The sequence below is a fragment of the Oreochromis aureus genome, linkage group 13 (genome assembly GCF_013358895.1).
Source record: "Oreochromis aureus strain Israel breed Guangdong linkage group 13, ZZ_aureus, whole genome shotgun sequence".
In the NCBI taxonomy this organism is placed as follows: Eukaryota; Metazoa; Chordata; class Actinopteri; order Cichliformes; family Cichlidae; genus Oreochromis; species Oreochromis aureus.
This window is the reverse complement of record NC_052954.1, coordinates 28,179,257-28,205,503: the sequence shown is the minus strand read 5'-3', so window position 1 is coordinate 28,205,503 and position 26,247 is coordinate 28,179,257. Positions and strand designations below refer to the sequence as shown.

Genomic DNA, 26,247 nt, shown 5'->3' with positions numbered 1-26,247 from the left:
ATGTAGCTAAACAGATAATCCAGTGGAGAAGAGTTGGTCCCTCTGCATCTACATTGTGAAAAAATCTTAAGTTACTTGCAATATGTTGAACAAGACCAGATGTTGAAAAACGAAGTGAGCAGCCGCTGTGCAGTTGCATAGACAGAAAAACAAACTTAAATGTCTGCAGTGATGATGATGAGGATGTCTCTCTCTCCTCAGCAATATACGAGCAGTCCTGCGAGGCTTACAAACACAAAGGCAACATTTCGGGGTATTATTACATTGATGTGGACAGCAGCGGACCCATCAAGCCACAGCTGTTATACTGCAACATGACAGGTAGCTGATACACACATCAAAACACACACGCGTCAACATGCCTGGCGCACAATCTCTTCCTCTCTCGCTTTCATCGTGCCTTATTTTCCGTCTTTCAGTCCTGCAGAACATAACATACAAATACACATATAGGTGAAAATTAAAAATTACAAATGCATGCTTTCCCTTATGCGTCTTTCATTGCACCAGAGGATAACACATGGATGGTGATCCACCACAACAACACAGACCTAACGAGAGTCCAGCCGTCACCAGAAGTGAATCAACATGTAGTGCATTTTGAATATGCATCTGATGAGGAGCAGCTAACAGCAATCATAAGCCTATCAGAGCACTGCGAACAGGAAGTTGCTTACCACTGCAGGAAGTCACGCCTACTCACCTCACCAGGTAAAGACCTTGGATGGTCTTTAACACCACATTTATGTATTGTTGTGATGCAGTTTAAACAGGCAGTTGAAGTTATTTTGGACCAAGCATGGGTACTTCAAGACAATAGTTAAGACTCTTGCATTGTGTGTATTGTGTAACACATTGCATGATAACAGGTTTCTGTTTTTTAATAATAATTAATTGTTTTTTATAATTAGAGATGTGATCAACAGAATGTCTGTTTTACCTTTGGCAGCCAGCAATAATAAAAAGTAGGACCTTTTGATTTAAGGCAGCACGGGTCACTGTGGTTAGCACTGTTGCTGCACAGCAAGAAGGTCCTGAGTTCAATTCCACCATCAGGCCAGGGTGTACCCCACCTCTCGCCCTATGACAGCTGGAATAGGCTCCAGCGCCCCCCGCGACCCTAAAAAAGGATAAGTGGAAGACAATGAATGGATGGACCTTTTGATTTAATTTACTACCATATAGTTGTTAAGTGGTATAAAATCATTCAGTATAGCCATGTCTTTTTCTTTTTGTGTTTCTTTTTTTATTGATTGCAATAGTCTACAAAAATGTGTCCCATTATAGAAACATAGCTACCATCTGCAGATCGGTCACTTGATATAAGTGATATGTCTGTGTGTTTCAGAGGGCTCTCCACTCAGCTGGTGGGTAGGAGGCCCAGGTGTGGGACAAATGCACACTCACTGGGGCGGAGCTCCACCAGGGAGCCAGCAATGTGCCTGCAGTCTGCAGGATAACTGTGTGGACTCCAGATATCACTGCAACTGTGATGCTGACAGCAATGAATGGTACTGTATTCACTCATATCAAAAAAAATTATAGTGTGACGTGTTCCGCTATAAAAATAGCTCATAGCCTCACTGCTTTTATAAGTTACCAAATTTGCTGCCAGTGAAGCAGATTTTTGCAAGTAGGTGTGGCAGCTGCAAGAGCATAAATCAACAACATGTATTATCCTTTACAGTGAATCACATTTTATGCTAAAGATAGATATGTCTTTCCCTCCTCTGGTTTGGAGTTTGTTTTTAATAAAAAAATTCTGCTCCTTATTTTTTAGGACTAATGACTCAGGCCTGTTGACCCATAAGGAGACACTCCCGGTTAGATCTCTGGTGCTGGGTGATATCCGGAGACATGGCTCCGAAAGCACCTACAAGGTGGGACCTCTCCGTTGTCATGGAGACAGTAAGTCGAAATCAGAGTGCCAATGTCACTTTGTCACTTTATACATGTTTTTAAAATGATGCCCGTGTGTCATGTCAGAGTTGTAAACTCATTCCTGAACCGTGCTTCATGTTTAAAATGCTTTCATGCATTTTGCAGAAAATGTTTGGAATGCTGCATTTTTTGACAAGGAGACATCATACCTCCACTTTCCTACATTACATGGAGAGCTGAGTGCCGACATCTCCTTCCTGTTTAAAACCACTTCATCATCTGGTGTCTTCCTGGAAAACCTGGGCATCAAAGACTTCATTCGGATTGAACTCAACTGTGAGTAAAGCCTCTCTGGTGAGATGTCTAATCTAGACTTCACTTAGATGTGAGTACAAACTGAGCAGGAAGGATCGTCCTCCGAGTTAAAGTTTCATGTGGTTTTAACTCAGCCGGAGGTGATGGTGTCCATCAACCCTTCAAAAGAAATACTTTACAGCAGCACTGCCATTTATTTCTCCTCCTCTGGGAAATCACAGCATTGTTGTTTTTGATGTTGTTGTTGCAGCCGGCTGCAGTGCATTTCTTTTATAACCACCGGAGCGTGTAGCTCTCTATCACTCTACTTAAAACACTTCATAGCAGTGCTGACCTGAACTACCATGTAAAAGAAACATTTGACCCACCTGCAGTCATTTATATCTGCTGGTGGAAGTCCCCACATACATCCCCGCATGGTCTGTGTGTCATTAGCTGATGTGAACTTGAACTGAGATCATATGATGTGCAGCTATAGATCAGGAGGTAGAGCAGCTTGTCTAGTAATCAGAAAGCGTGTGGTTTGATCATGGATGTCATGGTCGAAGTATCCTCGGGCAAACTACTGAACCCCCAGTGTATCGACTGTGTGTATAGTGTTATTGATAAAGTGTACAGAATAAATTGGTGTATGAATCTATGCTTGAATTGCCTTGTATAGTAAAAAGTGCTTTGAGTGGTGAGTAAGACTACAAAGGACTATAAATGCAAGTCTATATACTTACAAGTCTATTTACTATTGTAGTTCAGCTTGACTGAATTGCTCCAGTTCAAACACTGACGTGTGTGCTATTGTTGCTTTCCTCTTTGTTCCTTTCTTGATGAGGTGCTTCACTTCATGTGATTGCAAAAGAAAACGAATCTACAGCTGTAGCTGGTTTTACCTTAAAAAGAAGTCCATGTAACTATATATGTTTAAGGCTAGCTATCAGATCTGACGCATGATTCAGTGCTTTATCAGTATTTTGCCATAAAGCTACAACTGTTGCACTGTAAGCAAGACAGTATCTGTGGTGTGGAGGTACTGTTACTTTCTTTCCTTTTTTATGTTCTCTTATTTTATTAGTTTCATTTTTTTTTCCAGACTAAGCAACTCAGTTCAACATGCAACATATTTCAGTGAGGATAATTAGAGCTCGAGTAATAAAAATGATGACAGCAACAAAGCAATAAAGGAGAGCCTGTCCTGCTGAAGATAGAATACAGGAAGAGGGAGAGCTAGCATTGAACTGAGATGTGGAATGCTGCTCTCTGAACATCCAGAAAAGGGATTAGAGACTAACGGGCTAATAGAAGGTGGACAAGGAGGTTATTTGGCCAAGGGAATGATGACAGAAATAAGAACAAACTGATTTTGGTAGCATGGGAACTCAGAATTGAGGAAAAGAAGAGAAAAGAATAAGGATCTTTTCAAATATCCTCTTTCCTACTTTCCTACCTGCCTGACGCTCCTTAAAAGCAAACCCTGAAAAGAATTTTAAAATGGCAGACATTTACAGCATATATATTTTTGACATAATTTCTACTTCTGTGAACACCATGAATTGCTTGTACAAGACTGATTCTTTTACTACTTAAGTGATATATTTCTTTATATTACTTAAAGAACTTCCCCAGGATGAGGTTCGTCCTGAGTTCCTAAAGACTCTGGATGTTATAGGGCTGTCTTGGTTGACACAGCTCTACAATGCTGCATCGAGATCAGGGGCGGTACCTCTGGATTGGCAGACCAGGATGGTGGAGACCGAAGGGTGTGTTCCAACTATATGGGAATCACAGGCTCAACCTCCCCAGGAAAGTCTGTGCCAGGGTGCTGGAAAAGAGAGTCCATCTGTTTATCGAACATCAGATTCAGGAGTTGTCGTCCAAGGTTGCAGAACACTGGACCAGCTCTTTACCCTTTCAAGGAAATTTGAGGGTGCATGGGATGTACTTCTGGAGTATGGGGTGTCTGCCCCATTCTTTACAAGAGCTTGGTCCACATAGCTACCAATAAGTCAGACTCATTCTGGTGGGTGTGGACTCCACCAGGGCTGCCCTGGGTGCTGGCCTCTCCCTTAGAGATAGAGTGAGGAGTTCAGTCATCCTGGAGGGGCTCAGAGTAGCCGCTCCACATTGTAAGGAGCCAGTTGAGGTGGTTCGGGCATCTGACAAGGATGCCTCCTGGGCGCCTCCTTAGTGAGGCATATCCCACTTGGAGGAGGCCCCGAGGCAGACCCAGGACATGCTGGAGAGATTATATCTCTTGGCTGGCCTGGAAACACCTTGGTGTTTCCCCAGACAAGCTGGAGGAGGTGGTCAGGGAGAGTGAGGTCTGGGCTTCTCTGTTTAGGCTGCTGCCCCTGTGAAGCGGAAGAAGATGGATGGACATTGACTCTACATCAATAGCTTTGGATTAGCTTGTTTCTGTGAAAACAAACTAGTGCTTTAACTTTCTAGCTGGTTGTCACAACTACAGTACTTCATTTTTATCTTCCAAAGTTGTCAGCAGTTTTATGTGACATGCTTACGAGCTGCTTGGTGTCAGGTTGTGTTTGCATCACTTAGGTGATACATTACTTCAGCCTGAAAATGTTTTTTCTTGTCAGAGTTCCAGTGGTGCTTGTGTGTCAGCTGCCTCTGTTCCTCATCTTTCTTCCACAGATGGTGTACTGTAGTTCTTACAGAGAATGAGGACTTCAGAGTGAGCATGCTGACAAGTAAAAGGGGAAAACAAGAAAGAGTTTAGCAAGATAAAAGATCCTTTGTGGTTCCACTATAAAACAACACAAAGTTTCTGGTGTTCAAAACAAAGGAACATGCTCTACTGGTAATAATTCCTGGCATGCAAACAGATTGATGTGATCAGATTTGGCTATGAAAATGTTGCTCCGTGTCCTTTCTTTCTATTTTCTGGGGGAAAATAAATAAATATGACAGACAGATGACAAATTAAAGGAAACGGCTAAACATCCGACCCTGCAGTAAGTGGATGCAGTGGCTCTATTAAGCTGTGGATAGTGTTTTACTTGCATGGTTTGTGTCTACCTGTCTCTTCAGTTTGAAAGGTTATTGTAAATCAATACAAAATGGCTTTGAGTTGATCACCTTTAACCTGCCCGAGTCAGAGACACCACCAGGAAACTGCTTGGGGCCCCAAGCCAGTGTGGGCCCCCAGTGGGCTGCCAAACTTTAACAGTGGGAGAGAGCTGACTTGACCTGACCCCGCCTGACTCAAATCATTCTGGTTACCGACTGAATGCAATCTTTGAGCCTGAGGGACATACTGTAATAAATAGCATTTGCACAAATCATGGCCCCTAACCAATATTCACAATGTTTTTAGATGGTGTCAAAATTGTTATAACATAACTATGATAAACGCTGATTGTAGAGGCCTCCTGTGAATTGTTGCCTGGGGCCTCAGAGTCTAGAATTACCACTGAACAAAGCGGTCTCCTCCAAGATGGAAATGCTCCCATCCATATGATGTTAGAAAATGATTTGAATCATATGCTATGGTCTTTGCAGTCATCAGAACTCAAGCCACCCGAAAGTCTATTTGAGTTTCTGCAGAGAATCAATACCAAGATGCAGCGAAGGTCTTCTTTTGGCATGTAATAGCTCAATACATTAATAGGATAATTGTTGGGTCTAAACTCAGACCCCGCTGTATCCAGGACTTATTCCCATGAAAGAAAAACAAGGCAACAGCGATCGATCGATTACTTGCGCAAGGGAGGCCTCATCTATGTCCAGCATGGAAATGACCCCGATGATGGCCTCCTCTCGCTGGCTTTTATTGAGAGACAGTTCACACAACAATAGTACCTCCCCTCATAACCCCCCTTGGTTACAAAGACAAGGCACTGTATGTAAATGTATATACAAGAGTGTAGGTGTGTGTGTGTGTGTGTGTGTGTATATGTGTGTGTGTGTGTGTGTGTGTGTTAGACCTCCTGCTGGGCAGGAAGCTTACATCAAAAGAAGCAGATCTTCCAGATAGGATGCATGTGCAATAAAACACTATAGCCCCTCACCCAGAACCTCGAGAATCTGGGGAGGGGGACTGTGAAATTCCTTTCATCCCACAGTTAAACAATATAGAAATGGATGGTAAGCATAAAAATGACAAACATTTAACTATTCACTCTAACAATAATATTTTTTCCTTTACATTTGTTACCCACCATTAATTAGTTAGAGGTTAGACAAACAAAAGCTTAGTCAGTTTAATCATGCAAATAATGAGCATATCTTTGTGTGTGAGCTGCCCTGTGTACAGGGCAACAAGTATCAAACAAGCTGCAGGAAGGTACAGGAGACACAAAAGCGGCTTCTTACGTGTTCTAAAATAAGTCCTCTTTTTCTTTCCTCTCTGATGCAGCCTCCAATGAGGTCCTCTTCTCCTTTGACGTGGGTAATGGTCCATTGGAGGTTTCGGTGAAAGCTGGATCACCGCTGAATGACAACAGGTGGCATCGCATTCAAGCTGAGCGAAACGTTAAAGAGGCGTCGCTTCGCCTCGACGAGCTTCCTGCTGTCACGCAGGAGGCGCCGGCTGATGGGCACATCCACCTGCAGCTGAACAGCCAGTTATTTATAGGTGTGCAATCAATTCAACACTGCTTTCTTTTTAGATCCCAACTAAAACAATACGACATTTGGTTTGCACTCATGTAATTATGATTAGAGATTAAGATTTCTTTCATTTCAGCCCAGGCTTGTAGTTGAAGCTGTCAGATGTTTTTCTCCTTTTATTTCTAAACTTTTTCAAATCGTCTGTTTTCTGCTCGCTTTGTTTCATTTTTCCACTGTGTCCCTTATTTTTACACACAAAACCGCTCTGTGCTTATAGGGTACATTTTCGTTGACCCCCTGGGAGGTTGGTGGATTTCCATTCTCGTCACAGAATATATAATCTTCCACATGACTCCACACTTCCCTCATAGTGCACAAAGAACATATTGCATTGTCTGTTTATTGATCCGCGTTGCCGCTGACCGGTTTAAACAAGTCTACAGTAAAGCAGTTCTTGTTTCTAAACCTTACTTCGATATAAGCTTAATAGACTAATAGAAAATCCCCACAAAGTGATAGAAATTCCCTGGGGATGTGTAGAAAAAAGTCACATTTTTGTGGTCAGTGTCCTTGCAGTAACCTTGGTGGAGTGTTTGAACTCAGTTCATTAGTTAAGGTAGTCATTTCCTGACAGGTCCTGATGAAACTCTTGGCCCTGATACGAACCTCATCAACTCTGCAGCCATGGGAAACTGTTTATCTCATCATAACAGTCTTGAGATTGCCAGTTTGGCAGTCTGAGACAATTATAATGTTGCAGAGCGTGAACTCTGAGGACAGCTGGAGGTTGTGATGTGAGAACTTAGAAAACAATAACTTTTTGAGTTTAAATTCTGCCCTGGAAGGAAAAAAAATATTTTCCTGTCACTGTCAGCCAACCAGACAGGACAAGCAGACTGTCAGAGCGATTGGCAGCTCGCTAACTTTCTAGATAACAACAATCAGCTTGGTGCTGGGTGAGCAGAGCCACAGCCAGTGAAATGTCAATTTCTTGAATTTTTCACCTGCCAGTTTGGGTTTCACTGTGCTTCAATTTAAAAATTCAGTAAGAAACCGATGACAAGTCTTTTTTTCTTGGAGGTGCAGAGTATGTTCTGCCATTAATAATAGAATCAGATCAGTCAGTTTTGCTTAAGAATTTGATAACACAGATTGTTTGTCATTCATGCGTGTCTGTACAGTATGAATACATAAAAATCATATGGGTAGTGTTTTAGATTAAGATAAATTACATCTAGAAAGATAAAGCACTGCAAACATTTCAAATATGTCTCCTAAGTTCCATGGTCCTGCAGCACTTTTATTTCACTGTGAATGATAAATATAGAAAAATAAACTCGTTAAAATAGAGTAACATTCAGTTACATTCATGACTTTGTTAGTTCCAAATGTCTAAATGTTGCATCTCTTTTTCACCTATTCATCAGGTAAATCCTAGACAACCTAAGACCAGGTGGCTAAAAAATGTTCCCACAGACTGCCACAGTTAGAAAAGGTGTTTTCTTTTTTTAATTAGTAATAGATACACCAGCTTTCAAGAAGGGAACCTTTCCGCATGTGCAAGAACAGTATTTTGCTAATTGCTAGATTAGTTTTATGGCAACTGTTTCTGAAACGTAAGGATTTGTGATTTATGCCACTGTGTTTTAAATATATTTTGGGTCTTGGACAAACCTGCAATTTTTAACTTGTTCTCCAGGCAACTGTTAAATGTTTAAACATGACTGGGATTATATTATCTCATGTTGTATCCATTTTGGTGGTTTGCACAGAAACATAAGTAGAATAAAATAGAGAACAGACAAAATTCATTATAGTGTATGCTTTTTTTTTTTCTGTGTGTCTCCTGTGTGTTCAGGAGGCACAGCTTCAAGGCAGAAGGGCTTTCGAGGTTGCATCCGCTCTCTGCAGTTGAATGGTGTCACTCTGGACCTGGAGGAGAGAGCAAAGATCACCCCTGGGGTTCAGGCAGGATGCCCAGGCCATTGTAGCAGCTACGGCTCGCTGTGCCAGAATCAGGGTCGCTGTGTGGAGAGACCCACCAGCTTCTCCTGCGACTGCAGCTCATCCGCTTACACTGGACCTTTTTGCAACAAAGGTACAGAGACTTGGTCTTCAAGCTCAAATATGCATAATGTCAAATTGAAACTTACATTAAAAATCACTTAAAAGGTTAAATTTAGGGTTTAATAATATGTAGCCTTGGGTCACTTTAGCAGTTGTGCAGTTCTTCTTCTTCTTCTTCCTCTATCAAAAGTCACATAATCCAAATTAACACAGGAACGAGTGTTTATATCTTTTGAAATTTTTAAAAACCCAGGCAGCATCTCTTGAGCAACTGTAGTTGCTGACCTCCAACAAAAACACCTTCATATGCGCTACAGTGCAGCACCTGGATGGCCTATAAATAAAACACATATATAGTAATGTCATATATAAGTGAGGTCACACACAGCCGTGCTGGGGCACACTCCACACAACACATTCCTAATCCTGTGGACAACCTTTGGAGATATACTCTACTGTATATACTCAAGGATTAGCTGAGAGGTTTGGTTTGTACATGTAGATGTACGGCGACCAGTGTTGGAGACCAAAGTACAACCAAACGTATTGCTATAATGTGCAATAAACGTGTGCTGTTTTTGCCTTTGAAATAGTAGTTTTAAAGATAAAGATTAAGAGATGCATCACACATGAGGTGCACTTATCGACACTACTGTAATTGACTGTGACATGTTGGCCTTTCTGTTTGTATTTATGAATTAGACAGGAATTATTTGCTAACCTTTACCAAACCGTTTGAGAGTGATTGCAATCAGTGCAAGCTGGACAGCGATAGGAGACAGGTTGCCTCCCAATCAAAAGGCAATCAAAAGTGGTCGCCCAGAGGCTGTGTCACATGCCCAACTTCTGATTAACTATTTGCAACTACTTGTAATCAGTCGGCGAATGTGAAAAAACTCAAGTAAAACTTATTTATAAAATACAAACAAGGTCATAAAGTGCCTAAAATCAAGAGAAAATATAAATAAATAAAATGAATAAATGAACAACACAGTTAGAACATACAAGATGCAAGCTTACCAGCTACCTTTTCTATCACCTGAAAGCTACCAGTTTTTCCTTTAGCAGGTTGCTGTCCTATTTTTGGTTTAGTGTGACTGAGATGTAGTGTACTATCACTTGTGTCTTCATTCTGAAAGGCAAAACTAAGTTTTAAAATCTACTCAAATCCTTTTTAAACTGTGATGGAAAAGGATCAGTACCGCTGCTGACCAACACTGCTGCATGCAGGTGTATTTGATGTGGCATCTGCCTTCAAATCGAAGCCAAAATGCTTCGCATTAATTTTGGCTTGGTACCGGCACTGAGAGTGCAAAAGCTTGCAACCTTAATGGCAGGACTAAAGCCAGCCCAGGCAGGAGGAAAAGATAAGAGCCAAAGGGGAGACGTATTGATGTGGTGAGAGAGGAAGATCAGTTATGTTGACTTCTTAAAGAAGCCAAAAGAAGAGGAGGATTTTAAAATGGAAACCAGAAGCTTTGTGCAGATTTTCAACAGAACATTTCTGACAAATGTTTCATTTTCCGAAAACTGTCAGTAAAGAAACCCCTGCTGGGCATCCTGATGGAGAGATTCTGTCATAACACTAGTGCGTACCCATACTTCTATTTATTTAAGTTATCAGAGAAATATTGAGTCATCACATCGGCACAGTAACACAGCTTTATGTATATTCAGTTATTAACAATCCCAGCTGCGTTGCTTGTTGGAACTCTGCATTTTTATCTACAGTGGAAATCATAACTCTGACATCCGACTCTGTTATAATTAGAGAGCCAGATTTGTTATTGTTTGTTTTTTTTTCACCTGTCAGCTGGTTTCCTGTGGCTGCCTTTTCACCAGCTCACTAATTAGGTGTTGTCAATGAAACAGAGGCACAGCAAATTTAAATATATGAATCATTGATATTGTCTCTTGTGAGATTAGTTGTCAGTATGAAGACATATTATTTATAGCCATGTAAATCATACTATACAGTATCTGCAGAATGATGTGGTTCAGTGAAATGACACAACTGGGATAATGTTTCTGGGGCTTATTTATCAGGTATAATGCGTAAAGAAATCCTTGATGTGAGGAAGAAGAACTACTAGCTAAAATCTAAAAGCTCAAGTAAAATCTTTCACAGCTTGTAAATTAATCATCTACATATTAAAATATAATGCCCGCCACAACTACTGCAAACTGCTGTAACTTCTATGTTTGTAATTCAATTTATCGACTTCCTCCCTACAGAGGTTTCAGCCAGCTTCAAGTCAGAAACATCAGTCACCTATGCCTTCAAGGAGCAGATGGTGAACGAGCTGAACAGGAGCAGCAGCGCCAGCAGCTCCTTCCCCTCCTCCATCTACTCTGACATAACCCTAAAAGCAGAAAACGTGTCCCTGAGCTTCAGGACCAGCCAGAGTCCTGCTCTGCTCCTGTACGTCAGCTCCTACCACAGAGAGTACTTTGCTGTGCTGCTCAGCAAGCCAGGTGAGCACTGAGATCCGCTCTGTATTTTTAATAAGGAAAGTGTTCTTGCATCAAATACTTTGACTTGGCCTTTATAAAATAACCATGACCTTTTGTTGCTTAAATTTATAAGCTGTAACAGTGGTGTAGTAGCATAAGGCAAAAATTGTAGCAACAGTTTCCTGTTCTTAGTTCACAGGAGTGGCACCCAGTATGGTCGTCTGCTGCTGTAGCCCATATGATTCAGGGTTTGAGTTGTTATTTGCGTTACTGTTGCCTTACTATCAGCTCAGTCAGTCTGTCCATTCTCCTCTGACATCAACCAGATGTTTTCAGTATTTACTCTTTTTTAGACTGTCTCTGTAAATCCTAAAGATGATTGTATGGGGAAAATCCCAGTAAATCACCTGCTTCTCATTCAAAGTCATTTAAATCTCTTTCCTTCTCTGTTTTAATGCTCAATTTAATCAAAATGTAGACATGGTCATGGCCAATGGGCCTCCATGTTGCTGTCATGTGATTGGCTGATTGCGTATTTGCCTTAGTGAGCAGTTGAACAGGTATACCTAAAAAAGTGATGAGTGTTACATAAAATGAAAATTTGTTTTTTCAGTCTTATCAAAATAACAGATTTAAATGGATTTCTAAAGCTATTTATTGGGGTTTCTGTAATAGGCATGTAATAGTGAATGACATCAAAATCAAGAATTCAGACAATGAAGGCCTCGTCCATAACTTCAGGTCTTCTCCATTTGTCATCTTTCTTATTTTCTAATACAATGAGTCTTCCTGCCCTCGCTCACCTTCTTTTTCCTATCATCAAGTTCTCCTCTTCTCTATTCCCGTTCACTTCTGTGTTTAATCAACTCACCGTGAGTTCAGCCAGAAAAGTGACAAGAGGGGCCCATCTGAGTTGGAAAGGACAAAGAAGGCTGATAGACCTATTGAAAGTGGGATACCACCTAAATTAGCTGTAAATAGACTGCGAATTGGCTGCTTTAATAACCCAGGAGGAAGCTGATGACCAGCAGGTCACACAGTTGCCATGGTGATCAGGTAGTCAACATGACACGACAATAAACTGAAGCACCCCATTAAAACTCCTGGACAAGCCTTTTCTGGTGAAAAGAGTCTGTGCCAAGACTGCGAGCAGCTTGGTTGATGTGTCGCTGCTGCTGCTGCTGCTGTGCTGTTACTGCACCTGTGTAACATTTTTATCTTTGCTGTAGTTTTAAACAGGAAGATTATGTTTCATCGCATGTCTAAATAAAGGATACGTCTGCTGAAATTCAGCACTTTTCTGATTGTCAATGAAAAAGATGATCAAGCCAATAAATAAACAATCTACCACCATGTTTTGGTCTTTGTAACCAAAGCCTAACACTGGGGCACTCGGGCTCAGAAGGTAAAGTTGGTCCCTGTCTCCTCTTGTCTGCATGTCGAAACGTTCTAGAAAAAAGTACGATATAAAGGTTTGTAAAATGGCATTTTAGTGTGAAAGTGCTTTAAATGGTCAGTAAGGCTAAAAATTATTACATGAACACCAGTCTATGCACCATTACAATTTACACCAATCAATATTTTCGGGTCTTGTTCATGAAGGATGGAAGAGTGGATGGTGCGTTACTCTGCTGTCGTAAAGAGAGGCGAGTGTGAAGTCAAAGCTGATAATTTACTGGTCAATCTATGTTTCTTCCCTCAGCTATGGCCATGAGCTGTGAGTAGAGATGGAAAGAATAAGATCACAGATACAAGTAGCAGAAATGAGCTTTCTCTACAGGGTGCTGGGACTCAGCTTTAGAGCTAAAGTGAGGAGCTTGGTCATCCAGGACAGCTTAAAGTAGAAGCACTAATCCTTGAGGAGCTAGTTGGGGTGATTCGAGTATCTGACTTAGGCACATCCGAGGGGAGCTAACAGGTGTAGACCTCATAGGTTGATCCAGGACACACTGTCATAGTCCCTGGGTCTTGGACCTAGGGTTTTGAGTTTCTAGGATTTGGGGGGTTTCTGGTTTTGTATTTTTAATAATCTTGTATTTTGGTTCTATATTCTGAATTATTTAGTCTTCTTGTTACCTGGTCTTATGATGATTCCTGTTTTCTGTGCCATTAATTCTCTGATTGCCTAGTTATTAGGTTGATTAGGCCCATTTTGATATTCCTATTCTGTCTTCCCAGTCTTGTCTCTGAACTCACTAACACAGTCTTGTGTTAGTGAGTTCCTGTTTTATTTTGGTAGTCTCTTGTCCCATATGCATTCTGTTCAGTTTGACTCCCCCTGTGCCATTAGTTAGATTTTGCTCAGCTCTGTGCCCCAGGTATCTCCACTCTGCCCTCATCTTGCTTTTGTCAGTTACTTTTGTCCTTTGTTGCATTCTCCCTCTTGCGGTGTGCCTCATTTGTAAGCTTCTGATTTCAGCTATGCCTGAGTTATTTTGTCTTTGTCTTCATTTAATGCTGTTGACATGTGATTTTTTTTATTTTTAATAATATTTAATCTATATAAATATTGAAGTGGCATAGCTGTCCAAATAGCCCTAAGTGAAAGGTTTTAATTCGGGTACATTATGCGTGTATCGTTATGTTTAACTGGATAACCTGCGTCTCAACAGGAAACCAGGAAACACGAGACTGAGAATATTATTCATAATAATCTCAATGTTCAGATTTTCTTGTGAATTATGTGCTAATGTTTTTAACTTGTCCAGCTGAAGATCAGAATTAAGAATTAGTAATAAATACTCTAACAAGCTTTAGAGTATATGGAACCACTCTTGCTCATTAATTCTCTTTTTTTTCTACAATGTACAGCTTGTGTATAGAAAGGTAATGGTTATTGAAAATCATGTTATTAAAACCAGTTAAAGTTGTTAAATGTATTAAATGTATTAAAAGATTATATAAAGGGAGAACATGTTGCTATGGAGTCCTCGATTCAGCTTAACAACTTAACACAAAGATCAAAATCTTAAAATTGTCCGCTACAGTTAAAAATTAGTTAAAACTATCCAAAAAGAGTTGTAAATGAGGAGCTAAAAATCTGGCCATCAGTTAAATGGTTTACTAACAGTATAGATTAACACTTTAAATAACAATAGAAAATATAGACAAGCATGTTAACAATGGGAACAAAAAAAGTGACTAAAAATTATGGTCAATAGCCTCGTAGCTGTTAAAGTAGTGGGTAACAGTGAGCAAGCAGTATGGACAGTTGAGACTGGATTTGAGAATTGATAAGCTGAACATCGATCAGATCCAATAGGGTTGAATACAATGTGATTTGGGTCCAGTTCAAAGGGCTTATGTGAGTACACCAGATTGAAAAGATTAAAAGCGCTGCTTTGAAAAGTTGGATTAAACTATAATTGGATCTGTTCTTTGACAGAAAATGTCATCAGCTTCATCCTTTTGGCAGTTTTAGCCCACACCACACACACTGAGATGATTCTGGGACTGTTAACATGCTTTGCACTGTATTTGAATTTTAGTGGAAAAGTCAGCTCGTGAAATTTATCTTACTAATATTCAATGTTCTGTTATGAAGCTAATGCAGTCTTGTAGGCTAACAGCTGTGAGTGAACACAGGTTTTGAAAATCCTGCAGGTTTTTCTGTCGCTGCTGCTGAAGATTTTAGAGCTTAAAGCATTGCATTCAGAAGCTACAATAGTGAAAATTATACTGAATACAGCTTGAATGTGGTGGTATCATTACATAATTTACCATAATTATACTTTTTTCTTACATTAAAACCGTTAGAAGAAAGGGGCTTGTCTGACTGAAATTCCATTTATAAGCCATGTTTCCACTTTTACGCTTATAATTTGTGAAACCAGTTGTTAAATCAGTGAGGCTCCACCTTCACGTTCAACCATTTAATATCAGACTGCTGAAATGAGAGCATTAATACCTCTTATTTCATACCTGTTATTCATTCAAGTACATAAGAGGTAACAGGTGCACTGAAATTTGTGATTCATTCGTGGGATATTTTAGCTACCTGAAAGCTGTAAAAGTGAAAGAGTGAATTTGACTGTCTGTAAACAGACTTATTCTAGTTTAGACCCATCTAGTAAAAGCATGGAAATGCCTTTTCCGCACTTGAATTGGTATTTCTACAGGAAAATGTGTTTTAGACAGCATTTTATAGGCTTTTTTTGGGGGAGTCTCTACATCCATTTGCGGATGATGATAAGGGTGGAAATTAGCCTCAGGCACATACAGATAATATATTTCTAATAGACTGAACAAAAACAATGTGCATGCAAATTTCTGCTTTTTTCCACACAGTGTTAGTTGTGAATCTCTAGAGTTTTATACTTCTGGCACCTGGTGCTGTTAGTGATGGCTGAACCTTTCAACTTCAGTATTTGCTAACTTTTTACCGCCTACAAGCTTAAAGCTGGCTGACAAACTCTGTCTGTGGAGTAATTTCAGTCTTTCAGCTCGGCAATCACCTCCCCTGACTTGTTAATCGTGGTCATTACAGTGTGAACACACTTTATAACTGCCTTTGGCTCACTGCTGTTTCTTCACCTTTAATAAGCACAGTTCAAAAGCCAAACGGGTGTTAAAAGTATTAAATTGTTAAAAAAAAATTATTAGCAGAGCTGAAAATATGAATAATGCATGATTTGAAACTTGGAACAGGTTTCTTTCTCGCCCCATGTTTTTCTGCTGCTCTCACTTTGTCTCCCTTAACTCTTAACCTCTCCCATCGTTGTTCTCATGACCAAATTATTATTAAAGATATGCCAATATTAATAGGAGTAAACTAAAAATAATGTGTTTAAATTTGCAGTGGATGACGGAAAATGTACTTTTGAGAAAGGCCTGATCAGCAACACATCTTCCTACAACCAGTGGTGATCAGTCATTATTCATTTAAAAAAGGTGTGAGGAAAATCTAAATACTTCATGCTGTAGAGAGCCTGGCTTTTCCAAATACTGAATTATTTTGGGATATTTTTTGGATCATTGTTCAGTCGCTAATACCCTTGAAGAACTAGATCTTTTGAATTAATATATTCTTTAATATATTAATGATTATGTAATGAGGCATATATATGGAGAAAATTTGATTGGGTTCATTTTTAATATAAATGGCAAGATGGCTTTTAAAATGCTACAAACGTAAAAGGTTTATGTTTGGAATTAAGTCATGAAGGTTTGAAATTAGGAATTGTACACTCACTGGCTACTTAGTTAGTTTTTATAGTCTTGGGTTGGATCATGATTTGTCTATAGAACTCTCTTAATTCTTCGTGACACCTTTATACTCCATTCTCATGCTAGGTTTGAACTTCAGTAGCAGAACTTCTAAAGCCCCCCTTATTTTAAGCAGAGGCTGGAGGATCCAGAACAAGGACCTCCGGAGCATTTAAAAAGGTTTAATAGAATGAATAACACCAATGTCTAGAGCTGGCAAAAGAGGAGGCACATCAAGTAAATGTGATGAAAATGACAGCAGAGAGTGGACAAGGAGGAAAGTGGAAAAACCTTTGCAGAAGAGAAAAAAATCACTCGAATGTCAAAACCACACTGGTGGCAAAATCAAGGGAAGAGTGAGTGGCACAACCAGATTATATATGCAGCAGGTTGATGAGTGGATGAGACCAGGTATAAACATAACATAAAAAGTTTTGACACATGACTAAAACTGTTTACTGGATGTAGACACTCCCCCACTTTATAATTTGCATCTATATTTGCCATTTCCACCTCAAGTTATTAGACACTGCAATTGAGACATTTCCAGGGAAGAAGTGCAATTTTCATTAACACAGAAGTGGAGGAAAGGAAATGTGAGTTTCCAGAAAGATGGCTCGAATAACTTTCAAAGCAAAAAAGCAACAGAGGACCAAATAAATAATCCTACAATAAAAGCACACCATTATATAACTGAAGCTACTTATAACATTCACAGTAAAGTTAAAAAGGTAAACTGTACATATTGACAGGATATATGGCGACAATAAAAACTGTATTTTTTTAATATAATCAGAGAAAAATGACTTTAGTTATGTAAGGTAATTTTAGACAACATTTTCGTCAACTAGATGCAGGAGCTTTAGAATCTACCTATTCAAAGATGTATTCAATGTTATTCAGTCCTGTCTTTTGTGCCACACAGAAATATAGCAGTTCACTGTGCTGTTGTTAACCACAGATAAGCTAGAGGTGAGGTACAGACTGGACAGCAGCAAAGATGCAGAGATACTGAGGAGCAAAGTGAAGAACCTGGCCGACCGACAGCTGCATGTTGTTACCATCAGTCGACTGGCAGACGTTGTCTCTGTGCAGGTAATACACACGTGCAAACAAAAAGCACTCGACCCGTCTTCTTAGTCAATATTAAACGATAAGCCAGCCTCTGTCAGCAGAAGAAGCAGCAGACGGCAGGGACATGAAACACTCAGATACAATAAAGTGATGCAGTGAAAGATGTGGATGAAATGCACATCTTAAAGTTCCTTTTCTGCACATTCAGCAACACAAATGGTGCTGTACAATGATCATAGGCTTCTACCTATTTCACATTTACAGTTTGTGTTTTTCAGGTAAAACCTCTCTGAAAATCTGTATTTACATTATGTAATTTGTTGTATATACCAAAGTACTCACTAACTATTTAAGTGTTGGCGTTTATTTGAAAGCCCATTTTGAAGGGAAACCTTTTATTTTCTGTCAGATTGACCAGAATCCCAAAGAGGACTTCAACCTGACATCTGGTGTAGAATTCAATGGCATAAGGTCGCTGGTTCTTGGCAGAGTGCACGGTAAGTGAGACAGCAAGGCCTTTCAGGCTGAAGAGCACTCAGACGAAATTATTTTTTCTGCTATATCAGACAATGAGGCTTTCAAAACTTTCCTCACGACGGTTCCCTCACTGGAGGCGGTGTTGTCTAGACTCTATAGGGTACATACAACATAAGGTTTGCTTTCAGTTTTACTGCACAAAATGACAAGAACAAAATGGTAGATTGCAAACTCCATCCAGGCCAGAAACAACTATTCCCTGCTGTTAACATAACACCAACTTTACAACAACTTTACAACTTCATTACATGCTAACCATAGACAGAATACAAAATTAAAGCTGCTGTGACATCAGCCACCGGTTCCTGAAAGACTGAGACGAATGTTTCTGCCGTTGCAATCTTGGTTGCATAGTTTTCTGTTTTTGAGACTTCTACATCATCTGTGTATATTTTCCCCTTCTGAAAAAACTAAATAAATTGCTTAATATATTTTAAAGGAATTTTTTTTTTATATGCCAGATGCAGCAAAATACATTGCAAGTTAAATTATTTTTATACAAATTCATCAGATGGTTCAAAAAAATTTCTATTTTATAAACATTTGAATTTTCTGGCAACTATTTCATCATTCAGGCTTTAAAGGGTTAAAGTTGTGTGTCCCGACTCCAGCCAAGCAGCTAAAGCTTGACTTTCAACAAGTAACAAAACCAGTGACCTCAAATGCACTAAGATTCGTTTCAGGGTCACGTCACAGGCAAAAAGTACAGAGGAGAAAATGAGCCAAAGAACAGAAAAGCTTCATATGTGTCTTCATGCTTTCTTGAGTATTTTTGGACCTTTTTTGTTTTGTTGTTGCTTTTTTGTTGGATTCTCCAGTAACCTTGTTTTTGCTCCCAGACTTTTGTCACCATTATTTGTACTTTTTTTTGTTTTTGTATTAAAACATTTGATCATTCATAACAACTAAATGTACAACATTAGCATCTTTAATAGGTTCACTGATGCCAGTTTTCACCTCATAGCGAAACTGCATCAGTAACCTCATCATTGTCATCTTCTCCTAGTAATTATGAGTGCATTGCAGTGGAGTTAATAGACTTCAGACTATTTGGAGGAGAGAGAACCAGACACTGATTATTTGGTCAATACTCTAAATCAACCACTGCACCTACCACTTTGAAGCAATATTCTTTCAGCGGCTCTTGTTTTCTTATTATCTGCTGGCAGCACTTTAATTTAATTTGTTATGACCAAAGAATTATTTTTCCTTTTTGTTCTTTAGCAGAGTTACAACAGCACTGCTAAAGCAAAATCCCTTTAAAAAAGTAAAGTAATCACCATCCTTTCTGTACATTTTGTAAAACATCACAGTCTGTGTGCTTGTCTTTTCTCTATAGATTCTGAGGGGTTGGATCTGGACTTGGCTCAGATTGCTTCTCTGGGTTTCACTGGATGTCTATCTGCTGTCCTCTTTAACTCCATCAGCCCTCTGAAAGTTGCTCTGCTCCACCCAAAAACTAGTCCTGTTACCGTAACTGGTCCGCTGATCCAGTCCATTTGTGGCTTCACTTCAGCCAACCTCTCTCATGCAACAGAAACCACACACCATCTATCAGGTAAGAGGGTTATTTCCTTGCTTTCTTTATTGGTATTGGAGATTGAAGGAGATTGAAGTGGTGGCAATGATGGTCAAACCAATTGTGTCTCCAACACAGTTTTGTTCTATCCCTCACATGGCTTCAGATCACGCAGAAAGCATTTCAGAAGCAGAGCATGTTGTCTGCATGGGGTCATCTGTTTTAAGAGTTGACTGGATTTTCTCTGCTGTTCCTGTATCTGACTTCCTGCTCTCCTTATCTGATTTGTTCAGCTTGAAATGGCGTACATAAAAAAATAGAGCTGGTGCTATTTTAAGTGACGCAGAGTGGTTTGCTTTGAAATCACTGGCTGATTTCTTTTCTTTTCAGATGCTTTTTATTTTCGTTTCCTCGGACGCTTCAGTTTAGGCATCTGATTCACGCCTCTTTACATTAACACTGCATGTTGCAAAGTGTCAGTTAGATTGCGCATGTGTATGTGGCATCAGGAGATCCTTTAAAAGCATCCATATGGGACGAGTTAAGAGTGACACCACTGCTACTGCCACAGCACAAATGCCAAAGGACACCTGAGACAGCAGCAGTTTTGCCAAATGAGAATGAAAATTAGAAAGGACTGGTGTCTCATAGGCAGAAAAAATATGATTTATTTTAACTTTAGACCATATATGTGTTTAAAAGACTATTAATACGGTTTGAAAATATAATACTGTGTCTCTACCAATGACCAAGATATTTGAATTTCTAAAGCTGCGCTTCCTATTTAATGAGCCATTGCTTCCTCAGTTGTGTTATATGCAGATCTGGAATCACGCATAACGACTAGGTGAAGACAATCTCGACATTTCATGGAGCAATTTCTGCTGGATGATGGTTTTTCTGCATTATTCCTGCTACCAGGACAGTGTCAAACATCAGTTTTTTTTATGTCAGCCTCTACAGATATTCTTTTTACAATTGCAAATGCATGTGTCAGGGAACGGAATTAATTGTAATGACATTATTCTGGTGGTTTGCATAATTAGAACATCATCCAAATAGCTTTGAATATCATCATAAATGCAGTGTCTGGTCTCCCCCTGCAGATTTTCAAATAAACACTGCTACAAAAAAAGAAAAGAAAGAAAAGAAAGATGCCAAACTGCTTACCACTCAGACTTAGCATGTCTCAGGTTTCTGCACAGCGGAGCAATAACAGTCATAGAGGTCATGTGCTATTCTTGTAAAAGTCAGTCTAAACGTATTACAGGAAATTAAGGCATATATTAAAACACACAGATTTGTAGTTAGGGGACAACGCTTGGACATGTCTCATCTGTGAAAGGTGCAGCATCCTCCACACAGGTCAGATAGTGAGTAGTAAACACATCCTCCAATATTTATAATGTTCCTTTACCACACAGCCGCGGGATTATGTTTCCCATCAGACTCAAATAATTAATATTACTGAAATTCATATCATAGGCACTTCTGTGTGGGTGATACCTCTCCAACTTCATGATGAGACCTTTGGGACTCTAATGCTGTTGTGCACTGCAGTAATGGCTAGAAAATGAGGCAATTAATTTGAACCAGGGGTGAGAGTTTGCGTTGTCATATCCTTCCCCTGTGGTCACTCATCTAATCCACTCTCAGTGAAAGTCCCACCGTAGATGATTCCTGTTTCCCCCTCTCTGCACTCTTTTGAGCATGTCTCAATATCTATTTTTCGCCTCACTAATGGCCATCTTTTGCTTCCTTATTTTTCTTTTTCTCTTATCTATTCTCTGTACTTTATTTCATCATCTTTTTTCTGTTCCCCTGTGATCCTTTTGCTGCAAATTCCCTCTTTTCTCTGTCATATTTTCGTTCTCCCTGCACCTTTTCTTCTATGTCTCTGTTCTGCAGGCCAGTCTGGATCAGTGGGAACAGGTCAGCCTTTAGTGAATGCCATCAGGAGTGACTCAGCTCTCATCGGAGGTACTGTGGCAGCAACCTGTTTCAGTGTGGCCCTACCATTATCCTCAATCATGAGACAGAAACTGTGTACAAAGCCAACGGGGATAATGTGATGTCAAGTCAGTTAATAGACAGTTTCAAACTTGTTCTCCTATCACATCTTTTTCCCTTTATTGGAATTCATTTATACCTTTCTTTTGATACACCTCAGTGCAGAGGAACTGGCAGTGAAATGATGATTAAAACTGAACTGCATGTTGTGCAAATGAAAGCCCACAGCTGCCTCTCAAACAGCTTGACTGTGTCTGAATACACAAAGGAAAACATGGCTAATTAGAATACAAATTATGTTCGACTCCAAGTACAATTCCTGTCAGTTTTTGTTATTGCTAACATCAGTGTAGATACCTTCTAATAGCTCAAATTGCCCAGGGAGCCTGGAGAAAATGTGGACCCTGCAGTACTAATGATGGAGCAAAGCAATTTTGTTTTCTGTGTCTGTTGGGCCACTGACCACTCGCCTTTAGATAGGAGTTTTATTTCATAATGTTTTGTTTCCAGTTTGGCTCTCCGGTGATAATTTATCCCAATTGAAAATAAGACAAAAGCACTCAAGTGTAACCAGTTTAGTTTCCTGAATCTGCTTTCATTTTAGAACAGCAGTGAATAGTTTCAGCCTTTTTCAGGCGTTTCCAGAGGTGGTGTGTGTCCTGCATTATGATTTGCATAAAGTAGTCCAGACTGTGGGCACATACCATAAGGCTATAACTGGCTTTATTTCAATATGTAAAGGACTGAGACAGTTGCAGTTATTTTTACAAGAAAAAATGTAAAGATGTATGCAAACTTGAAGAAACTTTTAATTTCAACTTTGACAATTAACAGGTGTCAACAATTCATGATGCATAAAATGTTTTTTCTTTTGATTACATATAGTTCTGACATATTTAGACTGTTGCAGGTATATTTTCAGTGATGTATTATAAAAGAATATCTCACCTCCATGTTACACATATGGCTGGGTGTTTCATTATAGGCTGCTCCTTTTTCTCCCGACTCTCTTTCCTTTATTGACAGCATGTGTACACCGTACATGTGGTTCTAATGAATCACGTAAAGCAAACAAAAGAAAATTATGGCATCCTTAGAACAGGGTGATATGTGCTGTGGCTTTCTGTGGAAGTCTTATGAAAAACAAAAAAACTGAAAGTAAAGTTAAAACAATGTACCAATAAGGCCAATTGAAATTTCCTGAAATGTTCAAAACTCAGTCCAATCCGCAAATTGCTGGCTAGAGAATTTCACGAGTTTTTCATTAGACATGAAGAAAAAACAGAAACATAGATTCAAACAGATTGTCTCTATGAACACTAACTTTTAGGAAAAATGCTAATCTAATAAAGGTCAACGTTGGCTTAATCTAGTGTGATACCTAGAAAACATGAACAAGAGTTTTCATTTTTATCAAAGGCAAAAAATATGCTTTGAATTTCAAAATGACATTTTTAAAACTGTTCCATTAACATTTTTCAGGTGTGACTTTTTATTTTTATGAGTCGAGTCAGAACTTTTTGATTGCACCTCATAGTTGCATACCCCGTAATTGCTTTTTAAAGTAAGGCTGCCGTTGTCGCATACAGTTTGCATGGAAGATGTCGACTTGTTTGCAACCACTAAATTTCAAAAAGTCAAAACACAAACAAAGACAGTGAATGTCTAACCCTAACTGCTGAAATCAACATGTTTCAAAAGGTGTAACTTTGAAGGTGAATGGTCTCCATTTTTGGTCGTGTCTCACTCTTCACAATTTCACCACGGCTTAGAGAGCAGTTGGCAAGTGTTGGCATCTTCAGTATCAGCTGTCGGTGACCATAGCAATCTGCTACCAACTACAGCAACTGTAAAGAGATTTTCAGTGCTGCACTGTCTCTTTGCAGGTAATTTCACATAGCAACAAGAAGGTCAGGAATTTCTCATTTTTCCCTAGCGATGAGTGTTTGCCATGAAGTCTCCAACAATTCTCTAGGTCTATAGAACTGGGGCCCAAGCTGAGAGATGTTCCTATAGGCTGCTTTAAGGCACTTCAGTATCAGCTTTTCAGACTGAGAAGTTACATCCACTCTTTATGTGAAGTCTACAGTTGATGTCGTTAACATAGACTTACATTGCCTCTGCCATACTGTTATAACTTTGTCCATTTATTTGCAGGTGTGATAGCCGTGGTGATCTTTGTGACCGTGTCTGCATTAGCCATAATGGCCCGATTCCTCTACAGGAGGAAATGCACATGTCAGCGGCAGGAAGTAAAAACAGTGAAACCTGAAGACAATCCAGAGTTGCCATTCAGAAGCCGGATCACTTCACAGAACGGTCCCACTGAGAACCAGAAGGAATATTTTATTTAAGTGACGGCACAACTTGCTTCTGACCTGGCAGTGTTGGAGCTGAGGGGACAGACAGAGATAGAGATGCCTTGTCAAGCCTCAGTGCTTTACACAACAAACTGAGCCTGACTACTGGCTCAACAAGACAGGAAGACACAGACAGAACCAGAAACTCATGTTCTTTCATTTTGTTTGCTTTGTTTTTGCTTCTATGGTAGTGTTTTTAAACAGACTCTAAAAATGGTCATTTGTCAATATCATCGGTGGAAAAACTGTACATAGAAAATGATGTAAATGTTACAATTCTGACTTTATATCAACCACTCTTGTGATTATAGAAAGAACAGGACAAGAACAAGAATGATGTTGATAATGAATGTCTGCTGTTTTGTCAGTGAGCTCAGTTCATTTATTTTAATGTTATGTTCATTGTGAACAGATTTTCTTTCCCACCATGAAATATGTTTGTGTTCTCTTTTCTTTAACATTATCTGTTATTCATGCTTCTTTCATTGTTACACAAAGCAAAGCATGACTTGTATTTATTTTCTGAAATCTGTTATCTGAACAAAGGTGGAAAAACCACAGATTGGTACAAGTTGAGGTACTGATTTAACTTCTTTACTCAAGTAAGTAAAAACCAAAAGGCTTTGGTTATGTAAGGACATTACTGACTATTTTGGTTCAATGATAGCGGACTAATGTCTTCATTTTCTCTCACGATGTCACTTTTCTCTATCGCAGACATGTCTTTGCTTTCCACTCATATTCCCTGCATATATGTTTTTCGTCTTTCATCTCTATCACATCTTTTTATATCACGCATGATAAGCACCAGTAATGGATACACCACACTTCATTACTTCCCGCCTCCGGTTCTGAGTAGTAAAGTTACTATGAAGGCATTCCACTTTTTGTCCCAATATCATTTTTTTCCTTTTATCTGAAAGTCAAGTATGAACATGTTTTTTTTTATGTATCAACTGGTGCAGACCAAAGGACTATATGAAAAATGGCTCAAAATATAATATTTATGTTACACAAGTACCTCCAACCCACCCTCTGGCCAAATAAAACCCCCAAAATTGCTCCTATAAGTTTCACCTTCATTGAAAACAACTTGTTTAGGTTAATCAAGGTTTGGGTTAACAACACAAGAAATACATTGCTGTCTTATGTAAAATATTTTGTCATCCCATCACTCCACCCCAATCTCCTCTCTGTGGAAGGTTAGTGAGATTAGAATAACCTCATCTAAATTCTTCAGTTCCTCTCATTGTGTTCATTGCTCTTAGCTGGGAATGGTGTGAAAATTAAATGTAGTGAACCGCTTGCATACACAGTATATGGTCATGTTTTTGCTGAGATCATTGTAAGTTGTCTTTTTCTATGGTGTATTTTAAGCAAGGACTGGATTTCAGTTTTATTGTATTTTCTCTTTTACTTTTCTCTTTTACCGATTCAGCAGCATCTTCGTGTGCAAGTTAAAATTTTTCATTAAAAAAGTGAGTAAATGACCCCTACGATAAACCCGACCTTTGAACTGAGGAGAAGTCGTGGAAGTGTGTTCAGTGATGGCACCAAATGCTTGCAGGGCATGCTGGGAAAAACGACATAGCTTTATCACTCCACTACATGCAGAAACATGCAGACAGGTCTGGAGGATGTGGATGTAATGAGGAACAGAAGACCAAATAATAATGTTGATTAAATGCAAAACCACAGACTAAAGAGGACACTGAATCAGTTTATATAGTGTGAACTCTTTAGTGAATGTCGTGTTGAGTTGTTTTGAAGAGTACTTTTCAAGGTGGTGTTGATAGGTTTGGTTCTCTTCTAGTAGTACTTCACTTCTGAACTATAGCAGCACAATCCTTTTTAATCGTACTGAAGGTTTACTGTGGTGTTAGTGAGTTAGAGTGACCTGCTGTTAGAGTTTAATTTGTACAGCTATTTTAGTAACAAACACAGTTTTTTGTTCGGTGAATTGAAAATAAATGATCTTTTTCTGAAGTGGCTTTATCTTTTCTTTCACTTGAATTATAACCCTGCATTTTTATTGCATTATTAACCTTTTTGTTCTGTTACTGAAGCTGTAATTTTTCCATCACTGACTCCATTAACATGAGCACAGTCTCTGCAAAATGGTACAGAGTAGAGTTGAATCAATGAACATGAGCTTTAGAGCTTGATCAATGAGCGGCTTTTAGTACTTGCAAGACGCTCCATCAATTGAGATTTAGACAGCTAATGTCTGAATCAATTATTTCTCTGTTAAATTAAGTCGAAACA

At 39.2% G+C, this 26,247-nt stretch overlaps 1 protein-coding gene across 1 annotated transcript in view; it reads left to right on the top strand.

Annotated features, from left to right (window-relative positions):
* Nucleotides 1–25,932, top strand: part of LOC116323537 (contactin-associated protein-like 4) — a 77,681-nt gene extending 51,749 nt beyond the window's left edge. The window contains exons 12-24 of the mRNA XM_039621616.1: nt 202–321; nt 511–711; nt 1,349–1,511; nt 1,781–1,908; nt 2,047–2,217; nt 6,563–6,781; nt 8,615–8,854; nt 11,059–11,298; nt 17,444–17,577; nt 17,966–18,053; nt 19,433–19,651; nt 21,521–21,592; nt 23,780–25,932. Coding sequence (XP_039477550.1) covers nt 202–321; nt 511–711; nt 1,349–1,511; nt 1,781–1,908; nt 2,047–2,217; nt 6,563–6,781; nt 8,615–8,854; nt 11,059–11,298; nt 17,444–17,577; nt 17,966–18,053; nt 19,433–19,651; nt 21,521–21,592; nt 23,780–23,976 — 2,192 coding nt within the window. The 3' untranslated portion in view covers nt 23,977–25,932. The remainder of the gene's footprint in view (nt 1–201; nt 322–510; nt 712–1,348; nt 1,512–1,780; nt 1,909–2,046; nt 2,218–6,562; nt 6,782–8,614; nt 8,855–11,058; nt 11,299–17,443; nt 17,578–17,965; nt 18,054–19,432; nt 19,652–21,520; nt 21,593–23,779) is intronic.
* Nucleotides 25,933–26,247: the final 315 nt, after the last annotated feature.